The sequence below is a fragment of the Staurois parvus genome, unplaced genomic scaffold (genome assembly GCF_062004578.1).
Source record: "Staurois parvus isolate SC_StPar_1 unplaced genomic scaffold, SC_StPar_1.0 ptg000694l, whole genome shotgun sequence".
NCBI lineage: Eukaryota > Metazoa > Chordata > Amphibia > Anura > Ranidae > Staurois > Staurois parvus.
This window is the reverse complement of record NW_028318490.1, coordinates 5,642,132-5,666,069: the sequence shown is the minus strand read 5'-3', so window position 1 is coordinate 5,666,069 and position 23,938 is coordinate 5,642,132. Positions and strand designations below refer to the sequence as shown.

At 39.8% G+C, this 23,938-nt stretch overlaps 1 protein-coding gene across 4 annotated transcripts in view; it reads left to right on the top strand.

The window, feature by feature from the left end:
• The window catches only part of AHNAK (AHNAK nucleoprotein), a 76,371-nt gene extending 53,699 nt beyond the window's left edge, over window positions 1–22,672 (top strand). Inside the window, exons 4-7 of one of the 4 annotated variants that reach the window (XM_089652872.1) lie at window positions 1,104–1,291; window positions 3,350–6,293; window positions 6,441–9,833; window positions 9,996–22,672. In XM_089652872.1, the coding sequence (XP_089508998.1) occupies window positions 1,104–1,291; window positions 3,350–6,293; window positions 6,441–9,833; window positions 9,996–21,376 (17,906 nt within the window). In that variant the 3' untranslated portion in view covers window positions 21,377–22,672. Of the gene's footprint in view, window positions 1–1,103; window positions 1,292–3,349; window positions 6,294–6,440 lie in introns of all 4 variants that reach the window. The other 3 variants (XM_089652871.1, XM_089652873.1, XM_089652870.1) reach the window with 3 other exon arrangements.
• The last annotated feature ends 1,266 nt before the right edge of the window (window positions 22,673–23,938 follow it).

Genomic DNA, 23,938 nt, shown 5'->3' with positions numbered 1-23,938 from the left:
AATAGCAAGTTGATATCCTAACATTTGACTCGCTTCGTGAAGCAACGTTCATGTCTTCAGGAGATGGTAATATTTGTTAGCATATCTGTAGAGAAACCATGTCATTAATATGTCATAATAAAAAAAGGAAAAACAAACCAAGTAGCATAAATGGTATCTGCCATAAGAGAAAATATTCTCAGAAGCGGTTGCTAAACAAAACGGCATAACTTACCCATCAACCATACAACATAAGTGAGAATATAAAATACTTCTCCAGCAAAAAAAAAAAAAAAAGAGTGCAATGAAAAAGCACCATGGGAGCTGTCTTTTCCAGGATCTGTAGAAAGGGCAGGAGACCACCAAACAGGAGCCACACAATAGGGGTTTGCCGGCCAAGATGTCAAACATTTAATAGGTAACTAAAATAAATTAAATGTAAAAGGATCGAAATGTCAAGGCAGAAAACTGACAATGTGTGAACAGATAACAGATAGTAGTAGCTAAAGTGAAAGCAAATATAGCCTGAAAAAATAGGGTGGAGAAAAAACATACATTAATCCTGTGACAATTTGATACACAAGAATAAGTTGCACTGGTTTAGGCGCCAAAAAAGAACCTAAAGTTATGGCAGAAAGAGCCCACAAACCAGACAGATGTAATGCCAAAAGACAAAGAAACTGCATAGTGTAACAGGAAAAAAGTACCTAAAAGCTGCCATAAAATCCTAGGAACAGGCCACAAACCTCAGCAGTGTTAACAGCCAGAGGGATAGTGAGAGACACAAAGAGGGAAACACCCACTATATATCCATCAGCAGGTAGACCCACTTGTCTGTCTTTATGTGGGGGCGGGGAATGAAACCCCCCAACTTCCACCAGTCAAAACTAGGTGGCAGACAAGCCACCAGGCTGACTGGGAAGGATCCCCACCGGCAGAAAACAATAGTTCCACGGGATGGATTCCCCCATCAACACTCACTGTGTTGTTGGGGGAATCAAGCGATTTTCTTCTTCCCTCCATGGTGGGAGGAAAGAAAATTTGAGCATAGAAGGTAAAGCAGGAAGAAACAATTATCTGGGAAATGATATTGAAAATGTTTGTTTTTATTTGCTTATGTTTAGGTGACCAGATTGTGGGTGCAACAGTCTATTTTGACAACATGTCATCGGAGGACATTCAGAAGCTGCTATCAACCGTCGGCCATCACACAGTAGGTCTGAAGCTACAGAGAAAAGGTGATCGATCCCCTCTGCCTGGTGCAACCTATTCACACGACGTCTTCAGCCTGAAAAGTCCCGATGTTGTTCTGGTGAGCAAAGTTATTTAATTTTTCTTTTATTACTGGTGCACTAATAGCAACTGTAAATGAAGGTTCTGCATGACATTGGACGCATCATTATTCAGGGAAGCCTACCCCACCCTCACCTAACGGCCATTCTCCCTCATTCCTCCCACCACTTCATCCCCCTCAGCCACTTCCTATTGTTCCACTACCCCCTCCCTCCTAGATTGTAAGCTTGAAAGAGTAGGGCCCTCTTACCCCTCGTACCCTGTCTGTTTTTGTTGTACTGTGCCATGTATTGTCCCCCCCCTATTGTACAGCGCTGAGCAAACCCTTTGGCGCTATATAAACTCGATGTAATAAATAAATAAATAATGATGCATTTTCCAGTGGACAAGGGAAAATGTATTGTTTTCGATGCAGCCTGCTCACACGCAAGTATCAATAAAAAATGGCACTTTAAAGTGTATCAAAAGCAAATTGTTATTGCTTTCTGTGTTTCTGCAAGGGAGATTCACTTTTTGTCCTGGTGAAAGTTAGGAAAAATCCAACGTTTTTCCTAACAAGGAGTAGGAACTCTATATAGTGCCACCTACAAGTTGGAGGAATGCCTGCACCTGCCCTCGTGTGTAAAACCCTATCCAGTGCCTGTGTTAGGGGAGCAGCAAATGCCTGGTGTGTGCCCTATGGCCAGTCCAGGCCTGCTAACAGCTGTGCAGTGCAAGGTCCTGCAATAGCAATCCATTAACTTGTAATTCAATCAAGTAGGCAAGCTCACTGAATAATTGCTGGCAAATCTCAAGAAAACTGTATATCCAGTTTGCAATATGTATTACTATCTTTAATTGATGTGTGTGTGCACAATTTACAATGCATACGTATAGGTCCTTAAAAATGTATTGAGGCATAATACCAGAATAAAGTATTGTCTTGTAAATTCCCCAAAACTGGTATGGTCCCCCAGCAGTAGCACAATCACAGATCTTCACTTGGAAGAACAAATGAGTTTGAAAGGACAAATATTATACTGCTTAGTTTTAAACTACTGACATCTCTAGGTTAATGTGGGAGTAGGAGCAACAACCAAGGGTGTTCTACCCACCCTAGAGTAATTATTGTGTCCTGCATACTTTTCACTGAGATACATGCACAAAATGCTGTAAGGTTACCATTTAGAGCAAACGAGTGACTTTAAAATTAAGGTGAAATCAAAAGATTTATACTTCCAGTCAGAAAAGAAGTAGAGAGCAAATCTCCCAGTGAAGATACCTGTTCTTGTGGCAACTGTCACAACAAATAGGAGCTTCTCTTACTTTTGGGAAGATTGCCTTACTTTCTTTTGTGTCAAGAGTACATATCCCCTTATGGGTATACAAACCACAAAAATAGCCGAACAAAGGTTCTAACTCTACCCATCTGTATCCCAAAAAAAAAAATGGCTTCATGATAATGAGAAATTTTTATATGCAATTTAAAAGCTCAGAAATGTTATGATTACCCTAAAATATCTGGTTTACAGTTTCTAATATTTAAAGCTTTTTTTTTTTTTTTTGTAAGAAAACAAACATGTTATACTTACTTGCTGTGTGCAGTAGTTTTGCACAGTGAAGCCTGGATCCTCCTCTTCTCGGGTCCCCTGCCAGTCCTGGCTCCTCCTTTCTGTCGGGTGCCCCCATAGCAAGCAGCTTGCTATGGAGGCACCCAAGCAGGCTGTTCCCAAACCGCTACTCCGTGTGTCTATTAACATACAGAGCTGCGGCTTGTTCCCCCCCCCCCCCCCCCCAATTGGCTGACTGGCTGTGATTGACAGCAGTGGGAACCAATGGCTCCCACTTACTGTCTCAGCCAATGAGGAAGCAGAGACCCGGGACGGCCGATGCTGTTGTGCACTTTGCTGGACCACTATGGGGCTCAGGTAAGTAATGAGGGGGCTGGGGACTTTGCTGCACACAGAAGGTTTTTTTTAGGATGCATGAAGGTAAAAAAAACCTTGAGCCTTTACAACTACTTTAAACAAGATGTTTTTTATATCAACAATGATTGTAAGGCATTCCTTCAACAATCTGTTAATGTATTGTTTTCTAGAGTGGGGATGATGAGGAATACAGACGAATTTACACAAAAAAGATTAAACCACGCCTGAAGTCAGATGAGACACTGGAACCAGAGACTCAGACAAGAACAATCACAGTTACAAGGAAAGTGACCGCTTACACAGTGGATGTAACAGGAGCAAAAGACTCAAAAGAAATTGACATAAGCAGTCCTGAATATAAAATCAAGATTCCTCGTCATGAAATAACTGAAATATCTAAAACCAGTGTGCAGACAGATGAGGGTAAAACCATTATCCGTATTCCTGGTATTGATGTGTCCAGTAAAAGCTATCAGGCAGGAAGAGAACACAGTGTTTCCCTGCCAGGTGACTCTGTCAACGTACACAGTACCACTGTGAGGTACCATGAACAGGGCAAAGGACAATTTGAGTTTCCTGAAGGCTACAGTGATGCTGATGGAAGCGTCCAAGCTGGCAGCACTTCTTTAAGTATCAATTTGCCTGGTGTAAATGTTTCTGCTCCAAAGTTTCAAAGCTATGAAAAGAAATTTGAGGTGAGGACATCCAGATTTGAAACCGAGCATGATGATAGATTTAAAGGTCGTAATGTTGCTGGAAGCTCCTCTGTAGACGTTGACCTAACAAATCCTGATATTGCTAGGGTGCCAAAACTAGACACCAGATCAATAACCTCTAAACTTGACTCCCAGTCATCTGGCGTGAAGATAAGGGGTCCTCAATTTGACATTATGAAGACAGAAGGAATTAAAATGGAATCTGCAGCCCGTAGTGAAATACCAGCAGATGTTACAATGAAAGAAACCCACTCTGCAACTATAACTGGAGGCATTAAGTCACCTGAGAAAAATGTACTCCCTTTGGACACCAGTTGTGGGTCAGTGAATATAGGACTTCCAAAATTTCAGATGCCAAAGTCTGGTTTCTTGGAAACAAAGCTTGACAGAACAAATACTCAGACAACCTTTATTCAAGATAGGAATATCCATGACAAAACACAGCTAAACCTAATTCCACCATCAATTGAAGGAGAAGCCACTACTGCAAAAATAGACCTGACTGTGCCCAGTGTCAATGTGAAAGGAACAGATATTAACTTAGATGGTTCTGTGGGAAAAATACACATGCCGTCAATGAAAATGCCAAAATTTGGTGTCCTGGGAACAAGTGAACGGATATCTGAAACTGGCATTGAACTTTCTGGAACATCTGTTTACACAACAGAGGGTAAGACTAGTATTAAAAAGCCTGACCTTGATGGATTTAAGCTAGAAAAAGATTTCCAAGTTCCTGCAGTTGGTGTCACAAATTCACAAGCTGCATCTTCCAGCATAGATATTAAAGGTCCTCAGTTGGGTTTACAAGAAACCGTGAACTTGACAAAAAAGTCCTTGGACTTTAAAGGTTCTTTGCCAAGCACTGTTTTGAAAGGGTCAGAAGTAAATATTGCAATGCCAAAACTTAAAATGCCGAAATTTGGAATTGCAGAATGCAGTTTGAAAGATCCTGGTGTAGATGTAAACATTGCCGAACAAAACATTGACATGTCTGGTACAAATATAGATATGAATATTCGTAACCTCGGTGGTGATTTAAAAGGCCCTAGTCTGAAAATAGAATCAATAAAATCCAACTTGCCAAAAGTGTCAGTGCCAGATATTGGTGCTAATATCAAAGTTCCTAAAATAGGAAGCGATTTGAAAGATATTAATGCTACAGGTTTGCACATTGAAGGGTTAGAAGGGAAATTAAAAGGTTCTGAATTTGAAAAACCCCAAGTCGATATAAATTTTCCAAAAGTGTCAGTGCCTGATGTTGATCTCAGTTTTAAACATTCAAAAGTGAAGGGAGATTTAAAAGATGCCAAAGTAGATGTCAAAGACCCAAAGATTGAGCTTCATGGTCCAGGTATAGATGTTGATAGTAAAATGAGAGGTTGCAAGTTTGGGTTGCCTTCAGTGCAACTTTCAAACATGCATGTGGCAGAAATTGATCTCAAAGAACCGAAACTAGGAAGTGATTTGAAAGAACTTGACTTTAATATAAAGGGTCCAGAACTGGATGCTCATATTCCTGATGTTAAGTTAGATGCTTCTGATGTTGGTGTAGAAGGGAAAATTAAAATGCCAAAGTTTCAAATGCCAAAGTTTGCTATTTCTAAGCCACAAGTGGAAGCCCCAAATGTAGATGTAAGTTTGCCCACAGGAAACATTGACTTATCACGTGCAAATAAAGACATTAAAGCTGCTGAGTTAAATATCAAGGGTCCAGAAGGGAAATTGAAAGGTCCAAAGTTAGAAGGAGATTTGAAAGGTCCCAAAGTTGACATCAAAGGCCCAAAAGTTGACCTTGAAGCTCCAGATGTAGATATGGATGGAAAAGTAAAAGGTCCTAAGTTCAAGTTACCTTCAATGCCAAAAATGTCAATGCCTGATATTGACTTTCATTCTAAAGGTCCTAAAATAGAAGGAGATTTGAAATGCCCTAAAGTAGACCTTAAAGCCCCAGAACTTGATGTTGAAGGTCCAGGCGTAGACCTAGAAGCACCAGACATCCATCTGAAAGGTCCAGAAGGCAAATTGAAAATGCCCAAATTTAAAATGCCCAGATTTGGTATGTCTGGTCCTAACGTAGAGGGTCCAGATATTGATGCTAGCCTTCCTAAAGGAAGTATCAATATATCTGGTCCAGGTGTGGATATTCAGGCTCCTGATGTAGACATTGAAGGACCAGAAGGCAAATTGAAAGGCCCCAAGTTTACAATGCCCAAAATGAATATAGGTCTACCAAATGTACCAAAAGTATCAATGCCTGACTTTGATCTTAATCTGAAAACGCCAAAGTTAGAAGGAGATTTGAAAGCTCCCAAAGTTGACATCAAAGGCCCAGAAGTTGACCTTGAGGCTCCAGATGTAGATATGGATGGCAAAGTAAAAGGTCCTAAGTTCAAGTTACCTTCAATGCCTGATATTAATTTGAAAGGTCCTAAAATAGGTGGAGATTTTAAAGCTCCCAAAGTTGACATCAAAGGCCCAGAACTTGACCTTGAGGCTCCAGATGTAGATATGGATGGAAAAGTAAAAGGTCCTAAGTTCAAGTTACCTTCAATGCCAAAAATGTCAATGCCTGATATTGACTTTCATTCTAAAGGTCCTAAAATAGAAGGAGATTTGAAATGCCCTAAAGTAGACCTTAAAGCCCCAGAATTTGATGTTGAAGGTCCAGGTGTAGACCTAGAAGCACCAGACATCCATCTGAAAGGTCCAGAAGGCAAATTGAAAATGCCCAAATTTAAAATGCCCAGATTTGGTATGTCTGGTCCTAACGTAGAGGGTCCAGATATTGATGCTAGCCTTCCTAAAGGAAGTATCGATATATCTGGTCCAGGTGTGGATATTCAGGCTCCTGATGTAGACATTGAGGGACCAGAAGGCAAATTGAAAGGCCCCAAGTTTACAATGCCCAAAATGAATATAGGTCTACCAAATGTACCAAAAGTATCAATGCCTGACTTTGATCTTAATCTGAAAATGCCAAAGTTAGAAGGAGATTTGAAAGCTCCCAAAGTTGACATCAAAGGCCCAGACGTTGACATTGAGGCTCCAGATGTAGATATGGATGGGAAAGTAAAAGGTCCTAAGTTCAAGTTACCTTCAATGCCAAAAATGTCAATGCCTGATATTAATTTGAAAGGTCCTAAAATAGGTGGAGATTTGAAAGCTCCCAAAGTTGACATCAAAGGCCCAGAACTTGACCTTGAGGCTCCAGATGTAGATATGGATGGAAAAGTAAAAGGTCCTAAGTTCAAGTTACCTTCAATGCCAAAAATGTCAATGCCTGATATTGACTTTCATTCTAAAGGTCCTAAAATAGAAGGAGATTTGAAATGCCCTAAAGTAGACCTTAAAGCCCCAGAATTTGATGTTGAAGGTCCAGGCGTAGACCTAGAAGCACCAGACATCCATCTGAAAGGTCCAGAAGGCAAATTTAAAATGCCCAAATTTAAAATGCCCAGATTTGGTATGTCTGGTCCTAACGTAGAGGGTCCAGATATTGATGCTAGCCTTCCTAAAGGAAGTATCGATATATCTGGTCCAGGTGTGAATATTCAGGCTCCTGATGTAGACATTGAGGGACCAGAAGGCAAATTGAAAGGCCCCAAGTTTACAATGCCCAAAGTGAATATAGGTCTACCAAATGTACCAAAAGTATCAATGCCTGACTTTGATCTTAATCTGAAAACGCCAAAGTTAGAAGGAGATTTGAAAGCTCCCAAAGTTGACATCAAAAGCCCAGAAGTTGACCTTGAGGCTCCAGATGTAGATATGGATGGCAAAGTAAAAGGTCCTAAGTTCAAGTTACCTTCAATGCCAAAAATGTCAATGCCTGATATTAATTTGAAAGGTCCTAAAATAGGTGGAGATTTGAAAGCTCCCAAAGTTGACATCAAAGGCCCAGAAGTTGACCTTGAGGCTCCAGATGTAGATATGGATGGAAAAGTAAAAGGTCCTAAGTTCAAGTTACCTTCAATGCCAAAAATGTCAATGCCTGATATTGACTTTCATTCTAAAGGTCCCAAAATAGAAGGAGATTTGAAATGCCCTAAAGTAGACCTTAAAGCCCCAGAATTTGATGTTGAAGGTCCAGGCGTAGACCTAGAAGCACCAGACATCCATCTGAAAGGTCCAGAAGGCAAATTGAAAATGCCCAAATTTAAAATGCCCAGATTTGGTATGTCTGGTCCTAATGTAGAGGGTCCAGATATTGATGCTAGCCTTCCTAAAGGAAGTATCGATATATCTGGTCCAGGTGTGGATATTCAGGCTCCTGATGTAGACATTGAGGGACCAGAAGGCAAATTGAAAGGCCCCAAGTTTACAATGCCCAAAGTGAATATAGGTCTACCAAATGTACCAAAAGTATCAATGCCTGACTTTGATCTTAATCTGAAAACGCCAAAGTTAGAAGGAGATTTGAAAGCTCCCAAAGTTGACATCAAAGGCCCAGAAGTTGACCTTGAGGCTCCAGATGTAGATATGGATGGCAAAGTAAAAGGTCCTAAGTTCAAGTTACCTTCAATGCCAAAAATGTCAATGCCTGATATTAATTTAAAAGGTCCTAAAATAGGTGGAGATTTGAAAGCTCCCAAAGTTGACATCAAAGGCCCAGAAGTTGACCTTGAGGCTCCAGATGTAGATATGGATGGAAAAGTAAAAGGTCCTAAGTTCAAGTTACCTTCAATGCCAAAAATGTCAATGCCTGATATTGACTTTCATTCTAAAGGTCCCAAAATAGAAGGAGATTTGAAATGCCCTAAAGTAGACCTTAAAGCCCCAGAACTTGATGTTGAAGGTCCAGGCGTAGACCTAGAAGCACCAGACATCCATCTGAAAGGTCCAGAAGGCAAATTGAAAATGCCCAAATTTAAAATGCCCAGATTTGGTATGTCTGGTCCTAATGTAGAGGGTCCAGATATTGATGCTAGCCTTCCTAAAGGAAGTATCGATATATCTGGTCCAGGTGTGGATATTCAGGCTCCTGATGTAGACATTGAGGGACCAGAAGGCAAATTGAAAGGCCCCAAGTTTACAATGCCCAAAATGAATATAGGTCTACCAAATGTACCAAAAGTATCAATGCCTGACTTTGATCTTAATCTGAAAATGCCAAAGTTAGAAGGAGATTTGAAAGCTCCCAAAGTCGACATCAAAGGCCCAGAAGTTGACATTGAGGCTCCAGATATAGATATGGATGGCAAAGTAAAAGGTCCTAAGTTCAAGTTACCTTCAATGCCAAAAATGTCAATGCCTGATATTAATTTGAAAGGTCCTAAAATAGGTGGAGATTTGAAAGCTCCCAAAGTTGACATCAAAGGCCCAGAAGTTGACCTTGAGGCTCCAGATGTAGATATGGATGGAAAAGTAAAAGGTCCTAAGTTCAAGTTACCTTCAATGCCAAAAATGTCAATGCCTGATATTGACTTTCATTCTAAAGGTCCTAAAATAGAAGGAGATTTGAAATGCCCTAAAGTAGACCTTAAAGCCCCAGAATTTGATGTTGAAGGTCCAGGCGTAGACCTAGAAGCACCAGACATCCATCTGAAAGGTCCAGAAGGCAAATTTAAAATGCCCAAATTTAAAATGCCCAGATTTGGTATGTCTGGTCCTAACGTAGAGGGTCCAGATATTGATGCTAGCCTTCCTAAAGGAAGTATCGATATATCTGGTCCAGGTGTGGATATTCAGGCTCCTGATGTAGACATTGAGGGACCAGAAGGCAAATTGAAAGGCCCCAAGTTTACAATGCCCAAAATGAATATAGGTCTACCAAATGTACCAAAAGTATCAATGCCTGACTTTGATCTTAATCTGAAAATGCCAAAGTTAGAAGGAGATTTGAAAGCTCCCAAAGTTGACATCAAAGGCCCAGAAGTTGACCTTGAGGCTCCAGATGTAGATATGGATGGCAAAGTAAAAGGTCCTAAGTTCAAGTTACCTTCAATGCCAAAAATGTCAATGCCTGATATTAATTTGAAAGGTCCTAAAATAGGTGGAGATTTTAAAGCTCCCAAAGTTGACATCAAAGGCCCAGAAGTTGACCTTGAGGCTCCAGATGTAGATATGGATGGAAAAGTAAAAGGTCCTAAGTTCAAGTTACCTTCAATGCCAAAAATGTCAATGCCTGATATTGACTTTCATTCTAAAGGTCCTAAAATAGAAGGAGATTTGAAATGCCCTAAAGTAGACCTTAAAACCCCAGAATTTGATGTTGAAGGTCCAGGCGTAGACCTAGAAGCACCAGACATCCATCTGAAAGGTCCAGAAGGCAAGTTGAAAATGCCCAAATTTAAAATGCCCAGATTTGGTATGTCTGGTCCTAACGTAGAGGGTCCAGATATTGATGCTAGCCTTCCTAAAGGAAGTATTGATATATCTGGTCCAGGTGTGGATATTCAGGCTCCTGATGTAGAGATTGAGGGACCAGAAGGCAAATTGAAAGGCCCCAAGTTTACAATGCCCAAAGTGAATATAGGTCTACCAAATGTACCAAAAGTATCAATGCCTGACTTTGATCTTAATCTGAAAATGCCAAAGTTAGAAGGAGATTTGAAAGCTCCCAAAGTCGACATCAAAGGCCCAGAAGTTGACATTGAGGCTCCAGATGTAGATATGGATGGCAAAGTAAAAGGTCCTAAGTTCAAGTTACCTTCAATGCCAAAAATGTCAATGCCTGATATTAATTTGAAAGGTCCTAAAATAGGTGGAGATTTGAAAGCTCCCAAAGTTGACATCAAAGGCCCAGAAGTTGACCTTGAGGCTCCAGATGTAGATATGGACGGAAAATTAAAAGGTCCTAAGTTCAAGTTACCTTCAATGCCAAAAATGTCAATGCCTGATATTGACTTTCATTCTAAAGGTCCTAAAATAGAAGGAGATTTGAAATGCCCTAAAGTAGACCTTAAAGCCCCAGAATTTGATGTTGAAGGTCCAGGCGTAGACCTAGAAGCACCAGACATCCATCTGAAAGGTCCAGAAGGCAAATTTAAAATGCCCAAATTTAAAATGCCCAGATTTGGTATGTCTGGTCCTAATGTAGAGGGTCCAGATATAGATGCTAGCCTTCCTAAAGGAAGTATCGATATATCTGGTCCAGGTGTGGATATTCAGGCTCCTGATGTAGACATTGAGGGACCAGAAGGCAAATTGAAAGGCCCCAAGTTTACAATGCCCAAAATGAATATAGGTCTACCAAATGTACCAAAAGTATCAATGCCTGACTTTGATCTTAATCTGAAAACGCCAAAGTTAGAAGGAGATTTGAAAGCTCCCAAAGTTGACATCAAAGGCCCAGAAGTTGACATTGAGGCTCCAGATGTAGATATGGATGGCAAAGTAAAAGGTCCTAAGTTCAAGTTACCTTCAATGCCAAAAATGTCAATGCCTGATATTAATTTGAAAGGTCCTAAAATAGGTGGAGATTTTAAAGCTCCCAAAGTTGACATCAAAGGCCCAGAAGTTGACCTCGAGGCTCCAGATGTAGATATGGATGGAAAAGTAAAAGGTCCTAGGTTCAAGTTACCTTCAATGCCAAAAATGTCAATGCCTGATATTGACTTTCATTCTAAAGGTCCTAAAATAGAAGGAGATTTGAAATGCCCTAAAGTAGACCTTAAAGCCCCAGAACTTGATGTTGAAGGTCCAGGCGTAGACCTAGAAGCACCAGACATCCATCTGAAAGGTCCAGAAGGCAAATTTAAAATGCCCAAATTTAAAATGCCCAGATTTGGTATGTCTGGTCCTAACGTAGAGGGTCCAGATATAGATGCTAGCCTTCCTAAAGGAAGTATCGATATATCTGGTCCAGGTGTGGATATTCAGGCTCCTGATGTAGACATTGAGGGACCAGAAGGCAAATTGAAAGGCCCCAAGTTTACAATGCCCAAAGTGAATATAGGTCTACCAAATGTACCAAAAGTATCAATGCCTGACTTTGATCTTAATCTGAAAACGCCAAAGTTAGAAGGAGATTTGAAAGCTCCCAAAGTTGACATCAAAGGCCCAGAAGTTGACATTGAGGCTCCAGATGTAGATATGGATGGGAAACTAACAGGTCCTAAGTTCAAGTTACCTTCAATGCCAAAAATGTCAATGCCTGATATTAATTTGAAAGGTCCTAAAATAGGTGGAGATTTGAAAGCTCCCAAAGTTGACATCAAAGGCCCAGAAGTTGACCTTGAGGCTCCAGATGTAGATATGGATGGAAAAGTAAAAGGTCCTAAGTTCAAGTTACCTTCAATGCCAAAAATGTCAATGCCTGATATTGACTTTCATTCTAAAGGTCCTAAAATAGAAGGAGATTTGAAATGCCCTAAAGTAGACCTTAAAGCCCCAGAACTTGATGTTGAAGGTCCAGGCGTAGACCTAGAAGCACCAGACATCCATCTGAAAGGTCCAGAAGGCAAATTGAAAATGCCCAAATTTAAAATGCCCAGATTTGGTATGTCTGGTCCTAACGTAGAGGGTCCAGATATTGATGCTAGCCTTCCTAAAGGAAGTATCGATATATCTGGTCCAGGTGTGGATATTCAGGCTCCTGATGTAGACATTGAGGGACCAGAAGGCAAATTGAAAGGCCCCAAGTTTACAATGCCCAAAGTGAATATAGGTCTACCAAATGTACCAAAAGTATCAATGCCTGACTTTGATCTTAATCTGAAAATGCCAAAGTTAGAAGGAGATTTGAAAGCTCCCAAAGTTGACATCAAAGGCCCAGAAGTTGACATTGAGGCTCCAGATGTAGATATGGATGGGAAACTAACAGGTCCTAAGTTCAAGTTACCTTCAATGCCAAAAATGTCAATGCCTGATATTAATTTGAAAGGTCCTAAAATAGGTGGAGATTTGAAAGCTCCCAAAGTTGACATCAAAGGCCCAGAAGTTGACCTTGAGGCTCCAGATGTAGATATGGATGGAAAAGTAAAAGGTCCTAAGTTCAAGTTACCTTCAATGCCAAAAATGTCAATGCCTGATATTGACTTTCATTCTAAAGGTCCTAAAATAGAAGGAGATTTGAAATGCCCTAAAGTAGACCTTAAAGCCCCAGAACTTGATGTTGAAGGTCCAGACGTAGACCTAGAAGCACCAGACATCCATCTGAAAGGTCCAGAAGGCAAATTTAAAATGCCCAAATTTAAAATGCCCAGATTTGGGGGTTCTGGTGCAAAGTTGGAGGGTCCAGATTTTGATGCTAACCTTCCCAAAGGAAGTCTTGATGTATCCGTTCCAGATTTAAATGTTAAGGCTCTTGATGTAGATCTTGAGGGGCCAGAGGGCAAATTAAAAAGCCCCAAATTTAAAATGCCAAAAGTTTCAATGCCTGACTTTGATCTGAATCTGAAAGGTCCAAAGTTAGGAGATTTGAAAGGCTCAGAAGTTGACCTCCAGGCTCCGGATGTAGATATTGATGGTAAAGTAAAGGGTCCCAAGGTCAAGTTACCCTCAATGCCAAAAATGTCAATGCCTGATATTGACTTAAATTTTAAAGGAGATTTTAAAGGCCCTAAAGTGGACATCAAAGCCCCAGAGCTTGATTGTGAAACTCCAGGAGTAGAAATAGAAGCACCAAATATCAACCTAAAAGGCCCAGAAGGAAAATTTAAAATGCCCAAATTTAAAATGCCCAAATTTGGGGGTTCTGGCCCAAAAGTGGAGGGTCCAGATATTGATGCTAACCTTCCGAAAGGAAGTCTTGATATATCAGGTCCAGATGTAGATGTTAAGGCTCCTGAAGTGGACATTGACAGTAAATTTAAAAGCCCTAAATTTGAAATGCCCTCAATGCATTTCAATTTACCAGAGGTATCAATGCCTAATTTTGATCTAAATCGAAAAGGTTCCAACTTGGATAGTAATGTAAAAGGTCCTAAAATGGACATCAAAGGTCCAGAAGTTGACCTTGAGGCTCCAGATATAGATGCTGATGGTAAACTAAAAGGTCCTAGATTTAAAATGCCTTCACTACATTTTCCAAAAATGCCTGATGTTGATCTTAGTCTGAAGGGCTCTAAAGTAGAAGGAGATTTGAAAGGTCCCAAAGCTGAAGTGAAGATTCCAGAGCTCAATGTTGAAACTCCTGATATTGATTTAGAAGTCCCTGATGCAAATATTAAAGATCCAGAAGGAAAACTTAAAATGCCCAAGTTTAAAATGCCAAAATTTGGTATTTCCCGACCAAAAGTTGAAGGTCCTAATATAGATGTTGATCTAAATGTAAAAGGGCCTAAATTGAAAGGAGGGGTAGATGTTGATCTACCAAAGGTAGAAACAAATTTGAAAGGCCCTAATATTGACATGAGAGGGCCAGCACTTGGTATTGATACAGGGCTTGATGCAGAGGGCCCAGAGGGAAAACTGAAGATGCCTAAATTCAAAATTCCAAAGTTTGGGTTTTCAGGACCCAACGTTGAAGGCACTGAAGTGGATATTAACCTTCCAAAAGCAGACCTTAATCTGTCTGGCCCAGATGTGGACATTGAGGGACCTGAAGGTAAACTGAAAGGTCCTAAATTTAAGATGCCACCATTGAACATTGATTTCCCTAATGTAACTATGCCTGATATTGATCTGAGCATGAAAGGCACAAAATTAGGTGATATCAAAGGTCCTAAAGTTGATATTAAAAAACCTGAGGTGGATATTGACATTCCTGATGTAGGTGTTGATGGAAAGGTTAAGGGACCGAAATTCAAAGTGCCATCAGTAAATCTCCCTAATGTGTCTATGCCCAATATTGATTTGAATTTAAAAGCCCCAAACTTGAAAGGAGGGACTGATGTTTCTCTCCCCAAAGTGGAAGGCAAGTTAGAGGGCCCAAGCATTGATGCTGATCTTGATATCACAGGGGCAGGATTGGATATTGAGGGGCCTGAAGGTAAAGTTAAAAGTCCCAAATTTAAGATGCCCACAATGAATTTTCATCTGCCTAAGGGATCTATGCCAGATATTGATTTAAGTATGAAAGGTCCCAAACTAGGAGATGTGAAAGGGCCTAAAATTGATGTTGAGGCACCTGAGATGGACCTTAAGGCTCCTGATTTGGATCCTGATGGAAAAGTAAAGGGCCCAAAATTGAAGATGCCATCAGTAAATCTCCCAACTGTGTCTCTTCCTGACTTTGGTTTAAACATCAAAGGTCCTAGCTGGAAAGGAGAAGCAGATGTTTCTTTACCCAAAATAGAAGGAGAAATTAAGAGACCCAATGTTGACATAAAGGGCCCACAACTTCAATTAGAGACTTCAGATGTTGATATAGAGTGCCCTGAAGGTAAACTGAAAATGCCTAAATTTAAAATGCCAAAGTTTGGGTTTTCAGGGTCCAATATTGAAGGAGTAGAAGGCGATATAAAAACACCTGAAATGGATATTGAGGGTCCTGAGGGCAAGATTAAAGGCCCAAAATTTAAGATGCCTAAATTGGATATTAATATGCCCAATATGCCTGATATAGATCTTGGTGTAAAAGCTCCCAAACTAAAAGGGAGTGTGGACATAACTGACGGAAATCTGGAGGCTGATATAAAGGTTCCAAAGGCTGATATTAAAGGTCCTGATGTTGATATCCCCAGCCCATCTCTATCTGTAGAGCTACCTGAAGGTAAAGCTAAAGGTCCCAAATTTAAATTGCCATCATGGGGATTTTCAAAACCAAGTGTATCAATGCCAGATTTAGATCTTAATCTGAAAGGCGGTAAGGTTAAAGGTGACATTGATGCAACAAAGGGAGGTAGTCTCAAAGGCCCCGAATTAGGAATAGGTTTGCCAGAAGCAGACATTGACATGCCAGAAACAAAAACTAAAAAATCAAAATTTAGGCTGCCCAAATTTAATTTCTCAGCTCCCAAGGTACAGACACCCAGTGCTGATATAAAAGCTCCAAAAGCTGATATTGAAATCGGTGGTCCTGATGTAGAAATACCAAATCTAGAGGCAAAAGGTAAAAGTCATAAATTCAAAATGCCTTCATTAAACATAACAGGTCCCAAAGTGTCTATGCCAGATGTTGAATTAAACATGAAAGGACCAAAGTTAAAAGGAGATATGGATGTGTCTGTTCCAAAGGTTGAAGGTGAATTACATGGCCCCAAGCTTGATATCAAAACACCTGATTTAGACTTGGAGACACCAGATGTTTGTATAGATGGTGCAGAAGGTAAAGGAAAGCTTAAAATGCCCAAATTTGGTATTCCTAAATTCGGATTTTCTGGCACCAAACCAGATGCTCCAGATATTGATCTAAAATTTCACAAACTACCTACTTCTGATGTAGACTTTGAAACTCCAAATGTGGATATTGAAGGAAAACTTAAGGGTTCCAAAGTTAAGATGCCTTTTCCAGATGTTGACCTAACTCTTAAAGGTCCTAAGCTTGAAGGAGACTTAAAAGATCCCAAAGTAGGCCTAAAACACCCAGAAATTGACATTAAAGCAACAGATGTAGATATTGATGGTAAAATAAAAAGTCCCAAGTTTAAGCTACCTTCACTGCATATGCCAGAAATGAAAGTACCTGATATTGACCTAAATTTGAAAGGTCCTAATCTGAAAGGTCTAAAGTTAGAAGGAGATTTGAAAGGTCCCAAAGTTGACATCAAAGGCCCAGAAGTTGATGTTGAGGCTCCAGATGTAGATATTGATGGAAACGTAAAAGGTCCCAAGTTCAAGCTACCTTCAATGCCAAAAATGTCAATGCCTGATATTAATTTGAAAGGTCCTAAAATAGGTGGAGATTTGAAAGCTCCCAAAGTTGACATCAAAGGCCCAGAAGTTGACCTTGAGGCTCCAGATGTAGATATGGATGGAAAAGTAAAAGGTCCTAAGTTCAAGTTACCTTCAATGCCAAAAATGTCAATGCCTGATATTGACTTTCATTCTAAAGGTCCTAAAATAGAAGGAGATTTGAAATGCCCTAAAGTAGACCTTAAAGCCCCAGAACTTGATGTTGAAGGTCCAGGCGTAGACCTAGAAGCACCAGACATCCATCTGAAAGGTCCAGAAGGCAAATTGAAAATGCCCAAATTTAAAATGCCCAGATTTGGTATGTCTGGTCCTAACGTAGAGGGTCCAGATATTGATGCTAGCCTTCCTAAAGGAAGTATCGATATATCTGGTCCAGGTGTGGATATTCAGGCTCCTGATGTAGACTTTGAGGGACCAGAAGGCAAATTGAAAGGCCCCAAGTTTACAATGCCCAAAGTGAATATAGGTCTACCAAATGTACCAAAAGTATCAATGCCTGACTTTGATCTTAATCTGAAAATGCCAAAGTTAGAAGGAGATTTGAAAGCTCCCAAAGTTGACATCAAAGGCCCAGAAGTTGACCTTGAGGCTCCAGATGTAGATATGGATGGCAAAGTAAAAGGTCCTAAGTTCAAGTTACCTTCAATGCCAAAAATGTCAATGCCTGATATTGACTTTCATTCTAAAGGTCCTAAAATAGAAGGAGATTTGAAATGCCCTAAAGTAGACCTTAATGCCCCGGAACTTGATGTTGAAGGTCCAGGCATAGACCTAGAAGCACCAGACATCCATCTGAAAGGTCCAGAAGGCAAATTGAAAATGCCCAAATTTAAAATGCCCAGATTTGGTATGTCTGGTCCTAACGTAGAGGGTCCAGATATTGATGCTAGCCTTCCTAAAGGAAGTATCGATATATCTGGTCCAGGTGTGGATATTCAGGCTCCTGATGTAGACATTGAGGGACCAGAAGGCAAATTGAAAGGCCCCAAGTTTACAATGCCCAAAGTGAATATAGGTCTACCAAATGTACCAAAAGTATCAATGCCTGACTTTGATCTTAATCTGAAAATGCCAAAGTTAGAAGGAGATTTGAAAGCTCCCAAAGTTGACATCAAAGGCCCAGAAGTTGACATTGAGGCTCCAGATGTAGATATGGATGGCAAAGTAAAAGGTCCTAAGTTCAAGTTACCTTCAATGCCAAAAATGTCAATGCCTGATATTAATTTGAAAGGTCCTAAAATAGGTGGAGATTTTAAAGCTCCCAAAGTTGACATCAAAGGCCCAGAAGTTGACCTTGAGGCTCCAGATGTAGATATGGATGGGAAAGTAAAAGGTCCTAAGTTCAAGTTACCTTCAATGCCAAAAATGTCAATGCCTGATATTAATTTGAAAGGTCCTAAAATAGAAGGAGATTTGAAATGCCCTAAAGTAGACATTAAAGCCCCAGAACTTGATGTTGAAGGTCCAGGAGTAGAATTAGATGCCCCAGATTTCAATCTGAAAGGCCCAGAAGGCAAATTGAAAATGCCCAAATTTAAAATGCCCCACTTTGGTATGTCTGGTCCTAACGTAGAGGGTCCAGATATTGATGCTAGTCTTCCTAAAGGAAGTATCGATCTATCTTGTCCAAGTGTAGATATTCAGGCTCCTGATGTAGACATTGAGGGACCAGAAGGCAAATTGAAAGGCCCCAAGTTTACAATGCCCAAAGTGAATATAGGTCTACCAAATGTACCAAAAGTATCAATGCCTGACTTTGATCTTAATCTGAAAACGCCAAAGTTAGAAGGAGATTTGAAAGGTCCCAAAGTTGACATTAAAGGCCCAGACGTTGACCTCGAGGCTGCAGATGTAGATATTGATGGAAAAGTAAAAGGTCCCAAGTTCAAGCTACCTTCAATGCCAAAAATGTCAATGCCTGATATTCATTTGAAAGGTCCTAAAATAGCAGGAGATTTGAAAGGTCCCAAAGTTGACCTTGAGGCTCCAGAAGTAGATATTGATGGAAAAGTAAAGGGTCCCAAGTTCAAGTTACCGTCAATGAATATGCCACAAATGCCAGTGCATGACATTGACCTTAGTTTGAAAGGTCCCAAGTTCGGAGATATAAAGGGCCCTAACATTGACATTAAGGCTCCAGAGCTTGATGTCCAAGGTCGTGGAATAGAATTGGAGACCTCAGATGTCAATTTTGAAGGCCCAGAAGGCAAGCTTAAAATGCCCAAATTAAAAATGCCAAAATTTGCAGTTTCTGGTTCAAAAATTGATGGTCCAGGCGTTAATGCTTCCCTTCCCAAAGGAAGTATTGATATATCAGGTCCAAATGTAAACATCGAAGATCCTGAGGGTAGGCTAAAAGGCTTTAATGTTAGTATGCCATCAACCGATGTCAGTTTACCAAAAGTGTCAATGCCAGTTATAAATGTGAAAACTCCCAAAATTAAAGGAGAGGCAGATCTTTCCATTTCAAAATCAGGAGGGGGTTTAGGTTTGAAGGCTCCACATTTCAAAGGAGATATCAGTGCCCCCAAATTGGAAGGTAAACTTGAAGGCCCAGGAATTGACTTGTCAACGGGTGGTGTTAGCTTGGAATCTCCAGATGTCACAGTAAAAACTCCCAACTTAGATATCGAAGGCCCTGAAGGTAATTTAAAACTCCCCAAGGTAAAGAAACCAAAATTTGGCTTTGGCATTAAGTCGCCTAAAGCAGATATGAAATCACCTTCCGTAGACGTTAATGCTCCTGATATAGAGTTTGATTCTGAAGTGCCTGAGTTAAGTGTTGGGAGTAAAGGTAAGAAGGGAAAATTTAAAATGCCCAAAATTCATATGAGTGGTCCAAAAATTAAAGGCAAAAAAGGGGGTTTTGATGTAAGTGCACCTGAAATAGACAGTGACATAAATCTTAATGCCCCAGATGCAGACTTAAATGTTGCAGGTGGGGATGCAGCAATGTCAACAAATCTTGGTTTAAAAGCACCTAAAACAAGAAAGCCACTCTTTGGCAAAATTAATTTCCCTGATGTTGAGTTTGACATCAAATCTCCAAAGCTAAAAGGTGAAACGTCATTGCAGAGCCCTAGTGCAGAACTAAAGACTCCAGACTTAGACATCAGTGGGGGATTTAAGACACCAGAATCTGAATTAACATCTTCTGGGCTAAGTATTGAAGGGCCTGATGTAAAGGTCAAAAAGCCAAAATTCAAACTTCCTCATTTTAATATGTCAGGTCCAAAGGTTGAAGCAACAGCTGCTGATATTGATGTTTCATTTCCTAAGGTAGAAACGGATTTGTCTGGCCAGAAAATTTCCACAGATATAAAAGTACCTAGTGTAGATGTGACCCACAGTGCAATTGATATTGGTAAAGTACCTGGTGTTTCAGCTGAGACATCTGTACCAGAGATAGATGTTAATTTGAAAGGACCAAAAATCAAAAGTGATATGCATACTTCAGGAAGTATGCAGTTTAAAGCTCCTAAAGTAGGAATCCCAGGGTCAGGAGGGAAAATTAAATTGCCAACAGTTGATATTTCTTCCCCAAAAGTCTCTGCTTCAGATTTAGATATTCATTTAAAAGGACCAAAGATTGAAAGTGATTTAGAGGTTTCTGGTGAAGTTAAGCCAAGGATAAATGCTGAGTTGCCGTCTACTGTACCTTCAATAAATCTATCTGGTTCACACCTGCAAGGGTTTAAGTTACCAAAAGGGGAAATTTCTCTCACTGGGCCAGATGTTGGTCTTGCTAATGTCTCTGGCAAAATTGAAAGTGCAGACTTGAGTATTAAAGGGCCTTCTTTTAAATCATCAGCTGCAGTTAAAGGTTCAACTCCAGGAATTGACATTTCTTTGAAAGATGCCAAGATAAAGGAAGGAATTTCAATTGGACAAACTCTGAATCTGACAGGAGATATGCAGAGCTCAGAAGGTTTAAGAGTAGGGCCAAAAGTGGAAGGTGGGATTACTGGATACAAAGTAAAAGGAGGTTTGGATGTTCAAGGGATAGGTGGAAATCTAGAAAGTTCTGATGTTAAAATTACTTTCCCACGACTTTTAATGCCTAAGTTTACATCATCTGGACCAGATTTGGCAGAACGAGAGGTGGGAGTTGATGTAGACTTTCCTTCAGCAGATGTGCAGGTGAAGAAGTCTGGTGAGACTGGCTTAGAAATTGATGGAAGTGAGGTTAAAATAAAGAAATCTAAGATAAAAATGCCAAAACTGAACTTCAAATCTAAAGCAAAAGAGGATACTACCCTTCCAGATGTTTCCATTTCTGGCTCAAAAGGAGACCTTAAAAGTTCAAAAGCTAGTTTAGGAGTAGCTGAAGGTGGTCTGGTATCCACACACTTAGAAGTGGAAAAGGCTCCAAAATATGAGTTTTCTTTGTTTACAAGCAAAAAGACAAGACAAAGATCATCTTCATTGAGTGAAGAGAAAGATGAATCGGCACACTCCTCACCAAGTGGTACATTAGAAGCTGGCAGTTCAATATCTGCCGAGGGGGGCAAAAAGAAAGGAAAGCAATCAAAAATAAAATTTGGCACATTTGGCGGCTTGGGGTCCAAGTCAAAAGGTTCTTATGAGGTCACATTAAGTGATGATGAAAACGTCCAAGGGAGTGGTGCATCGATTTCCTCCCGAAAGTCCAGAGTTTCTTCTTCCTCAAGCAATGACAGTGCAACTAAGGCAGGTGTAAGCCTGCCTAAGCTAGAACTGACAGTTGCCAAAAAGAAAGAGTGAATCTTCCCTCTCCCCAAACTCAGCTTGTATATAATTATATATATCAGTGTGTTTGTACATACATTTTGCAGCCTTTATATAATGCTAACCTTCCTGAGTGAAGAATAGATATATTAAAGAAAGGTGAAAAATTTTAAATCAACAATTCTTCAGCTGTTTATTAAATTCCTTGCACATTTTAACCCTCTCACCACCTGATATACTTCACTTGGAAGCCAAATGCTGGTCATGAGAGGTTTACTGATCTATTTTCATATAACAATTTGTATATGGAAATCTATTTTTCCATCTATTTTTTTAACTTGCTTTTACAGTCTATATTTCTTTCACAGGGCTTTAAAGATAGTTGCAACCTGTTGTATTAAAGACACTGTAAAGTACATTGAACTAGTTGAATGACTGAAATTCATCACCCTCTCCTAAGACATAATATTAGGGAAGAGCAAATTTCATATAATATTTTAATGCAACAGTACTATGCTTAATTCAGCTATCAGTTTGCAGTTTGTTTCATCATTTTGTTTTTTTAGCACACAGTTTGCATGACGCTTGTTATGGCCAGAACTTGTGAGCATTATTACAGCAACAAGGAAATTCTGTATGCAAATATTAGCTGTACTAAACTGATTTGTAATGAAAAAAAAGTAACTAGAAAATGGTATGTTATAAAAAAATCTATTTTACTGCTTAATAAGAATAGTTTCATGCATGCTTTTCTTTGTAACTTTTCCAACTTGAGATATTTATCACTTCAACTAGTCAGTCTGATAACTGGGATTCTTCAAAGCTATATATACTTGGTATTCATACAAATGCTGATACTGTTGCTTTAAAATGTGAAAAAAAAACAGGGCTAGAAGGGTATGTATACGTGTGTGATTATATTATATATATATATATATATATATATATATATATATATATATATATACATACACACACACACACACACTTTTTTTTCTTTTTTATTTAATTAGTACACTGAAATGCTCCCCTCTCCCTGTTTAAGATGTGATTTCAGCTCTGTATTCAACATCTGATGGTTCAATGCTGTTTTTTTAATTGTATTATATGACTTTTATTCTGTAACTGTCATCCCTAAACTGCCGCTTTTTTTTTTTTTTTTTGTATGGTTTTGTTTTGGACATAAACAAGATTTGCTTTTATTTCTGGTTAAAAAGATAAAGATTGAAATAAACAGTTTAACTTCATAAATCTGTAAGCACTTCGTGAATTAGAAATGTGTTACGGTGGATTGTTCAAAACCAAATAAAGCTTCTAACATTTATAAAAATATTATGTCTCCTTCTGTTTTGTCATTTAGCTACCTATTCATATAATTTATTTATAGTGTTTCCTCCTAAATATTCCACTAGATCAGCTGTAACGATCACTGATTTCTCCCAGGCATAATGTAAATTTACTGTATTACTGAAATCTGCCCATCCTTGCTCTTTGTAATTTGTAGGATCATTTTATCAAATGCATTCAACTAAAGCCCCGTACACATGGGCTGAATATCAATCCTACAGAAGCAGGATGCTTGTGCGGCCTCTGTCAATAGGGCATGACCGAAAAAGGTCTGCTGATCAGCACTCTCATCCAGTGGCTGGGAGCGCTGACCGATGTGGGGCAGTCTCCCTGTCAAAAATAAAGGGAAAAAGCACTGTATAGTTATAAAAGTGAATGCTAATATATTCTGCACATTATATGTGCTTGTTTTTCCATATACCTTAACAGTTGTGTGTCCACATATACTTTAAATCTCTGCTCCTCTAGGGTATTTAAAATCTCTTAGGTTGAACAAAATTGCAGGTATGGAAGATCTCATTCATACTGTACAAATTGCTTAGAAAAATACACTCAAACCTTGGTGTGATGGATACACCACAAAACCATGGATACCTACAACCAGGTAAAGCTATCTGATGCATGACAAGAAAGAAATCTCAGCCACTGCACACCATGCAAGCCCAGTGTGTAATAGATCAGGGCTTGAAAAAGCCGCTCGCCAAATGCGAGGAGAAATTCCTCTGTGGCGAGCAGCGAGCACAGATGAAGCATGGAGCGACTGCACCTGCGCTCCAAGCCTCATTGTGAAGCCGAGTTCCGGTTTACAACTTCCGGTTTCTGGCTTCTTTGGCACCGCCACTGAGGGGATAGGTGCAGGAGAGGTCCTCTCCACCGCTGCGGGGGACTCGTAGGGACTAGGAGTAAGTACTGTATACATGTCATATCACTATAATGGAGTACAGGGGAGCTGGGATATACATGCTGTATACATGTCATATCACTATAGTGGAGTACAGGGGAGCTGGGATATACATTACTGTATACATGTCATATCACTATAATGGAGTACAGGGGAGGGGGATATAGATTACTATGATTACTGTATACATGTCATATCACTATAATGGAGTACAGGGGAGCTGGGATATACATTACTGTGTACAGTTTTATATTTTGGACTCTTTATTCTAAAGAAAAATGTAATTTCATAAGCTTTAAGGGGGCGCGGTTGGGGGCAGGGCTTGGGGGAGGGTCCGGGGGTGGAGGCGG